At 65.2% G+C, this 6,815-nt stretch overlaps 6 protein-coding genes across 6 annotated transcripts; 2 read left to right on the forward strand and 4 right to left on the reverse strand.

Annotated features, from left to right (window-relative positions):
- Positions 1-6: 6 nt before the first annotated feature.
- Positions 7-1,069, reverse strand: MICPUN_61681 (predicted protein). The gene has a single exon (XM_002508590.1). The coding sequence runs from the start codon at positions 1,044-1,046 to the stop codon at positions 117-119; it is 930 nt and encodes a 309-aa protein (XP_002508636.1). The 5' UTR covers positions 1,047-1,069; the 3' UTR covers positions 7-116.
- Positions 1,070-1,177: 108 nt separating this feature from the next.
- On the reverse strand, positions 1,178-1,672 carry MICPUN_61682 (predicted protein; the record flags this gene model as incomplete). Its single annotated transcript, XM_002508591.1, has 1 exon — positions 1,178-1,672. One exon carries the CDS (start codon positions 1,670-1,672, stop codon positions 1,178-1,180), a length of 495 nt encoding a protein of 164 aa, XP_002508637.1.
- A 143-nt stretch (positions 1,673-1,815) lies between these two features.
- Positions 1,816-3,398, forward strand: MICPUN_61683 (predicted protein). The gene is made up of 2 exons (XM_002508323.1): positions 1,816-2,261; positions 2,420-3,398. The coding sequence occupies exons 1-2, from the start codon at positions 1,860-1,862 to the stop codon at positions 3,320-3,322; spliced, it is 1,305 nt and encodes a 434-aa protein (XP_002508369.1). The 5' UTR covers positions 1,816-1,859; the 3' UTR covers positions 3,323-3,398.
- MICPUN_108963 (predicted protein) lies at positions 3,351-4,127 on the reverse strand. Its single transcript, XM_002508592.1, has 2 exons — positions 4,099-4,127; positions 3,351-3,963 (listed from the first exon to the last, which is right to left on the reverse strand). The coding sequence occupies exon 2, from the start codon at positions 3,871-3,873 to the stop codon at positions 3,571-3,573; it is 303 nt and encodes a 100-aa protein (XP_002508638.1). The 5' UTR covers positions 3,874-3,963; positions 4,099-4,127; the 3' UTR covers positions 3,351-3,570.
- Positions 4,128-4,452: 325 nt separating this feature from the next.
- Positions 4,453-5,327, forward strand: CYCD1 (predicted protein; the record flags this gene model as incomplete). The annotated part of the gene is made up of 2 exons (XM_002508324.1): positions 4,453-5,245; positions 5,323-5,327. The coding sequence occupies 2 exons, from the start codon at positions 4,453-4,455 to the stop codon at positions 5,325-5,327; spliced, it is 798 nt and encodes a 265-aa protein (XP_002508370.1).
- A 292-nt stretch (positions 5,328-5,619) lies between these two features.
- PGP (phosphoglycolate phosphatase) lies at positions 5,620-6,540 on the reverse strand (the record flags this gene model as incomplete). Its single annotated transcript, XM_002508593.1, has 1 exon — positions 5,620-6,540. One exon carries the CDS (start codon positions 6,538-6,540, stop codon positions 5,620-5,622), a length of 921 nt encoding a protein of 306 aa, XP_002508639.1.
- Positions 6,541-6,815: the final 275 nt, after the last annotated feature.

Below are 6,815 nucleotides of genomic sequence, written 5' to 3' on the forward strand. Positions count from 1 at the left end.
CGTGATGTGTTAGATAGTAGATGTGGTATTCATCACACCGTGACTCGCTTTCTGTCGCATGGGCTAGTATGAACAGGGCTATATGCACAGCGTACGCCCGACTCGATCGGCTTCGATCACGCTCGACTCGCCTCGTATTCGTTGAGCCGGGCAATCAGCTCAGCCTTCAGGCCGTTGACCGGCAGCTCCCTCTTGACGAGCTCCTTCTTGAGGTCGGCCACCTTCATGCCCGAGAAGTCCGGCGCGTCTTCCTTAGCCTCCGCCGCCTTCGCCTTCTTCTTCGGTTTCTCCTCCTCGGCGGGCGGCTCGGGCTCCTTCGCTGACTCAGCCGCGGGTGCCTTGTCCTCGGGCGCGGGCGATCCCTTCGCCTCCTCCCGCGCCCGCTTGCGCTCCTCCAGCCGTTTCTTCGCCTCCTCCGGAACGTGCACCGAGTACTTGATCTCGAGCTCCTCGTCTCCGCTCTTCACCGTCATGGTCTTCGTCTTCAGGTTCGGGTCAGCCGCCTCCGCCGGCTTGGCCTGCTTCTCAGCCATGATCTCCTCGAACGACTTGGGATCCGCGGGCGTGTTGGCCTTGGGTTTCCGCGCGTTGCCGGCCCCGATGGTGGGCTCGAGTGTGGCGCCGTCATCCACCGAGGCGGCGCGAGCTGCTGCGGCGGCGAGGAACTTGGCGTTGGCGTCTATCGCCGAAGCCTTCGGCGCGGCAGCCGCGGGATTCTTGGCGATAATTTTGGCGCTGACGCCCGGCGCGGACCCGCCCTTCTTCCCCTGGCCGTTCTGCTTCTGTTGCTGCGTCGGGCTCATCTCGCCCTGTGGCTTGGGCTTGGGATACTCCTTCTTCCCGTCGGCCTTGTTCTTCTGAGGGTTTTTAGCCTCCTCCGCCCGCTTGGCCGCTGCCGCCTTCTCCTCCTCCATTCGTTTCTCGTAATCGGCACGAGCTGCGATTGCGCGCTCGAGCTGCTTCTTCCTCCTAGCCTCGAGCCTCGCCCGCACCTCCTCGAGGTTATCGGGGACGATCACGGTAGAATCCCGTTCGGAGCTGGCCATGGCGACGTTCGAGTTGGGTGATGCGTTGTCGTGGGCCGCGCGAAGTGCGAATTCGAATTACACAATTGTCCAATTATCGTCAAGCGCCTGGCGGTGCCGTCCCCCCCCGCCCGGGCCCGCCAACCTAATGCCTAGAAGTCGGAGCATCGCCCGGCCCTCTCCCAATCCCCGAACCGCGTCGGTTCAGGTCCCCTCGGCCCGTTCCACTCCCCCGTCACCCTGTTTTTCCCATCCTCGTCCTCGAACGCCTCTGCCATCTCCTCCCTCCGCGCCCGCTCCCGCTCAAGCGCAGCCTGCTGCGGAGTTTGCTCGGTGAGGCCCGCCATGTCCCGCTCCACCTTCTCGCGCAGAGGCGCGAGGATGTCGTCCGGATCGAACTGACGCGGCGCGTCGGCGTCGCCCTTCGACATCGAGACGGTCGTAGCGACGAACCCTCGCGATGACGCGCGCTCCGTCGCCCACACCTCCGCCCGGTGACGCGTCGACGCTCCGTGGGATCCCGTGACGTCGACGTGCACGAGCGACGCGGCGGGCGCGTCGGCGTGAGAACGGGGCATCGCCGGGTGAATCGCGCGGCGGGCGAGGATCGCGAGACGCCCGCGGAGACCGCTCGCTCGAGCCTCCATGGTGACCCGGCGCCTTGCGCGTGCTCGGTGTGACGCCCCCGACAGGCCCGGTCCAGTCCAAGCGAGTGCTTAACGAGGTTCGTTGGAACCGGCCAGCCTCGTCTGACGAGACGATGAACGGTGTCCTCCTCCACTCCGACGGGCGCGTCAGCACGCTCGGTCGACGCACCCTCCGGACCGCGCACTCATGGCGGCGTCCGTCCGCGGCACCCCGCTCGCCGCGCTCACCCGCGCGTCCACCCACCCGCGCGCGCGTCACTCCGCCGGCCATCGGGGCGCCTCGTCAGCTCGGATCTCGCGCGCGGCGCCCCCGGGGGCGGACGCCGCCGCAACGCAGAAGGCGGCGCACGTCGCGGAGATCACCGCGCGGAGGGACGAGATGGTCGCCGGGTGCGTCTCCTGCACCATGCCGGACGAGGGCGACCGCGGCGACTTCCTCGCGGACGTCGCGCTCGGCGGCAGATCGGTCGAGGCCAAAGGGGAGGGATCGTCCCTCCGAGTCCTCGTCGTCGGCGCCGAGACGGGGAAGCTGGCCAAGTCACTCATGGACCGCGGCGCCTCGCACGTGCTCGTCATCGACCACTCGCAGGTGCGCGACACGCCCGGACGCCACGACGCCGTACCGAAACCCGCCAACCGACGATGACGGCGTCTGACCGAACCCGCCCGTCGCTACCCGCGCTACCAACTCTCGACGCCACTACCTCTCGACGCTAACCGCGCTACCAACTCCCGACGCCGACGCAGGCGATGCTCGACCGAGCCGCGGAGCTCTTCGACCCGCCGAGTACCGTCGGCAACGTCCCGTGCGTCAGGTTCCTCCGTACCGACGTGAGCGACGTTAAACCCTACGAGGGTCCCTTCGACGCCGTCGTCTTTAACGATTCGCTCGCTTCGGAACACGACCCGGCGGATGCGCTTCGTCGCGCGTCGCTTCTGCTCCAACCGGGATCCACGCTCGTGATCTCCCAGCGGCTCGACGACGTCGATCACACCCCGGCGTTGCCCTCCATGGACGTCGCGGCGATGATCGCGGATCTGCCCCTGGAGGCGGCGGGTTCCGCGGCGGAGGGTAAGGCGATGGAACGCGAGGGCTGGTTAGCAGCGGGGGCGTCGTCGGCGTCGGCGGCTCGAACGGAGGATTGCTGCGGCGGGTCGTGCTGGACCTTCGAGGTTCCGCCGTTGTACGCGATGCGCGACGCGGTCGAGATGCGCGCCAAAGTCGTGAGCGGGTTCGGTCGCGGGTCGAAGCAGATGGGGACGCCCACCGCGAACATGGACCCGACGGTTTTGGCGCCGCAGCTCGAGCGGATGCGCCGGGGCGTCTACTTCGGCTTCGCCAGGCTGCCGGACGATCCAGACAACGACTCGTGGTCCAAGTGCGTGATCAACGTGGGTCAGCGGCCGACGTTCGCGGACGGTGACGGGGTGACGATCGAGGTGCACGTCATGCGGCTTATGGGTCGGGACTTTTACGGCGAGACGATGGAGTGCGTCGCTCTCGGGTACCTGCGCCCGGAGATGAGGTTTAAGGGGTTGCGGGAGCTGGTGGGTCGGATCATGACCGACATAGGGCTGGCGAGGAACGCGCTGGACGCGGAGTCCATGCGCGGCGCGGTGGACGGGAAGAACTCGTGGTCGGCGGATTGATCGACGATGGATGACGAACGGTTGACATGTAAAGTTAGCGGTCTTCGTAAAAATGAATGCGATCATTCTCTGAAACGCGAATCCCCGCGGCGCGCGAGTCTCATCTTCCTGAGCGCAAGTCCCTTTGGCTTCGGGCTTTGCTGCGCTCTGATTCACGCGTTCGCGCGCCAAGACGGCGGGGAAGCAGTTCCGAGCTATATCGCGGTACCCAAGACCGCCCTCCCATCGAACCCTCCTACGTGGAGTGCTTACTGGGATCCGAGGACGACGTCGATGAATGATCCGAGCTTGCCCTCGGGTCCGCCCTTGCCGTCGACGAGGTGCTCTCCGGTGTTGTACTTGGAGTAGAGGAGCTCGTTGGTGTCGAGCCTGAGGACCTCGAAGGCGCCCTTGCGCCAGATGGCCTGGTCGCCGCCCTCGATGGGCTTCTCGGCCTGGTTGACGTCCTTCCAGCTGGTGCCCGGGGGCACGGTGCGCTCGAGGACGTCGCGGACGTTGTAGGTCCAATCGAACTTGCCCGGGTAAGCCTGGTCAGCTTTCATGATCAGCATCTTGACCCGGGGCATGTAGTTTCATTTCTCGCAGTACTCGATGTGGATCGGGATACCGGCGGTGGGGGTGACCGCGGCGCGCATGGCGACCTGTGCGCAACAGCAGGGGGCGGGGACCGGATCGATCGTCAGTGTCTCCTCTCGCCAGGTCAGCACTGTTATTTCTCGCGTTTCGGGTTAAGATCGCCCTTCGCGTCGAGGGTTTCGATCCGTGCGCGGGCGTACCTTGCGGGCGGGGGCGCGCGCGTTGAGCTTGGCGACGGGAGCCGCGATGGCGGTGCGGGCGGAGAGCGCCTGCATCTTGCCTTCCTTCCTGTTAGGGCGGGAGTGATCCGGGGGCTCGGATAGAATCAGGATATCGAGGGCACTGCAGGTTCGAACGGGCTTCTACCCGATGCTTTTCTCGTGATTGACATTAGCTTCACATTTTCGTAGGTGAGCCAGTTGAAGGATTTTCACACATGTATCAGTCACAAAGTTGAAATACGAATTATCGAAACAAACGACTGGTGAAGCGCGAACTGAAAATTGGCGACGTCCCGGCAGCACTCGGGGGGCGCCGTTGGCCCTCGGGACGCCATGATCGTCACGAACGTGGACAATTTTTATGTCACGGACGACAGGATCATAAACTCGCCGAGCCGAGAGCGGGGCGTGAGCGAAGAGGACGAGTTCGCCATGCGCGTCCACGGATGCGAGCTCGTCCAGGAGGCGGCGGTGCTCCTCAAGGCGTCGCAGCAGGTGGCGTGCACCGGCCAGGTCCTCCTCCACCGCTTCTACGCCAAGCGATCCATGGTCAAGTTCGACGTGAGGCGGGTCGCCGCCACCTCGGTGTTCCTCGCGTGCAAGCTCGAGGAGTGCCCGCGGAAGCTCCGCGACGTCGTCAACGTGTTTCACAGGATGTCCCGGCGAAGGGAGAAGAAACCGCTGACGCATCTCGAGTACTTCAGCAAGCGGTACGAAGACATCAAGGCGGATCTGGTCAGGGTCGAGCGGCACATGCTCCGCGAGTTTGGGTTCTGCATCCACGCCGAGCACCCGCACAAGTTCGTGCTCAACTACCTGCGGATGATGGGGCAAGACTCGGCGATGATGAACGCGGCGTGGAAGATCGCAAACGATTCGCTGCGAACCACGCTGTGCATACGGTTCAAGGCGTACAAGGTGGCGGTCGCGTGCATCTACCTCGCCGCCAGGAAGCTGCGCGTGGTGTTACCCGAGGATCCGCCGTGGTGGGACCTGTTCGACGTCACCAAGGAACAGATCGAGATGATGTGCGAGAGCGTGCTGGCCGTGTACGAGCTGGGCAAGACGGAGTACGTCGCGCTGGGTCCGGAGCCGCCTCCGGGCGCCACGTCACCGACGAAACCCAGTACCACAGAGGAACCCATCGGGAACCCATCGGAACCCGCCGGACCTGTTGGGACGCGGGAGGACGTCGTCGAGGAGGGTAAGGACGTCGTCGCCGCCGTTGGTTCGGCGAGGGAGAAGGATCGGCGAACGGGGCGATCGACGGAGGGGGGAAGGAAGCGGTCGAGGTCGAGGTCGAGGTCGAGATCGCGCGAGCGGAGCCGCGACCGGGACAGGAGGAGGAGGCGCGACGACGGGAGCAGGGACCGGGACAGGCGCGGCAGGGACCGGAGCAGGGACCGGAGCAGGGACCGGAGCAGGGACAGGCGAGGCGGCAGGGACAGGCGAAGGTGATTGTAATAACGGATTAGTGGGATTGACTTCTACGCTCCGCCTCTACGCGTTGACGGAAGCCTTGATCGTGAGGAGGTCCGCGAGCTTGGACGTGTAGTAGTCCGGGTGGATCTCGTTCTCCGGGGACTTGAGCGTCGCCTCGTCCGTCACCCCGGAGAGCACCAGCAGCGTCCTCAGCCCGCCGTCCTTCCCGAAGAGGATGTCGGTGTCGAGACGGTCGCCAACCATGCAGATCTGATCCTTGCGAATGTCAAACTTGTTCGCGATGTAGTCGAGCATGAACGGCGCGGGCTTGCCCACCACCGTCGGCTCCCGCTTGGTGGAGCCCTTGATCGCGCCCACCATGCTCCCGTTACCGGCCCACTCCTGCGCGTCAGTCAGGTGGGTCACCGCGTCGGTGTTGGTCGCTATGAATTGGCACCCCGGGTTCTCGCGGATGCACAGCGTGGCGTACTGGATCTTGTAGTAGTTGACGTTGCGATCGAAGCCGACGACGACTGCGGCGACGTCCGGGTCGTGCTCCATGAGCTGACCGGGGGAGAGGGTCACCTTCTTGTCGCCATCCGCCTCGCCGCCGAGGTACTGGATGCCCACGCCGTCGAGTTCCTCCAGGATGCCGACCTCGCCGACGACGTACACCTTCTTGTCCTTGGGGAAGTTGACGGACTCGAGGTACGCGGCGGCGGCGAAGGAGGAGGAAAAGACCTCCTCGGCGGTGATCTCGAGCCCCAGGCCGAGGAACTTCTTGAGGTAGCCCGCGCGGGACTTGGTGGAGTTGTTGGTGACGAAGATGAGCCTCTTGCCCATCTCGCGGAGCATGGCGATGGTCTCGGGGACGCCCTCGATGAGGGAGTCGCCCTTCCAGATGACGCCGTCGCAGTCGAAGATGAACGTCTCGACGGAATCAACCAGGCCCTTCTTGTCGCCGTCCTTGAGCTGGTTCACCTCGGCCTTGACCGCCATGGCGCGGACGGGGCGGGTCGCCTTGCTGCGGGCGGCACGCAGGGATCGGCCTCGGAGAGTGGCCTTGGAGGAGACGCGCGCGACGGACGCGGCGGCGGCGGAGCTGAGCGCGAAGGACATAAAGACTCTCGTCTGCTGGTCAGGCGAGACGCGTCGGATGTGTCGGGCGGGGGACGTGTGTCTGCCGCGCGCGTGGTCGGATGAGTCGGCGAAAACTACTGGCGGTCAGGAACTGATGAAGGCACGCGTGCCCTATCCGCTGCCACGGCGGAGGA

The sequence above is a fragment of the Micromonas commoda genome, chromosome 10 (genome assembly GCF_000090985.2).
Source record: "Micromonas commoda chromosome 10, complete sequence".
NCBI classification, from domain to species: Eukaryota; Viridiplantae; Chlorophyta; class Mamiellophyceae; order Mamiellales; family Mamiellaceae; genus Micromonas; species Micromonas commoda.

Coding starts and splice junctions, on each gene's coding strand:
- MICPUN_61681 (XM_002508590.1), bottom strand. CDS start 1,046: ATGGCCAGCTCCGAACGGGATTCTACCGTGATCGTCCCCGATAACCTC.
- MICPUN_61683 (XM_002508323.1), top strand. CDS start 1,860: ATGGCGGCGTCCGTCCGCGGCACCCCGCTCGCCGCGCTCACCCGCGCG. Junction 2,262..2,419: donor TCGTCATCGACCACTCGCAG/GTGCGCGACACG, acceptor ACGCCGACGCAG/GCGATGCTCGACCGAGCCGC.
- MICPUN_108963 (XM_002508592.1), bottom strand. CDS start 3,873: ATGCTGATCATGAAAGCTGACCAGGCTTACCCGGGCAAGTTCGATTGG.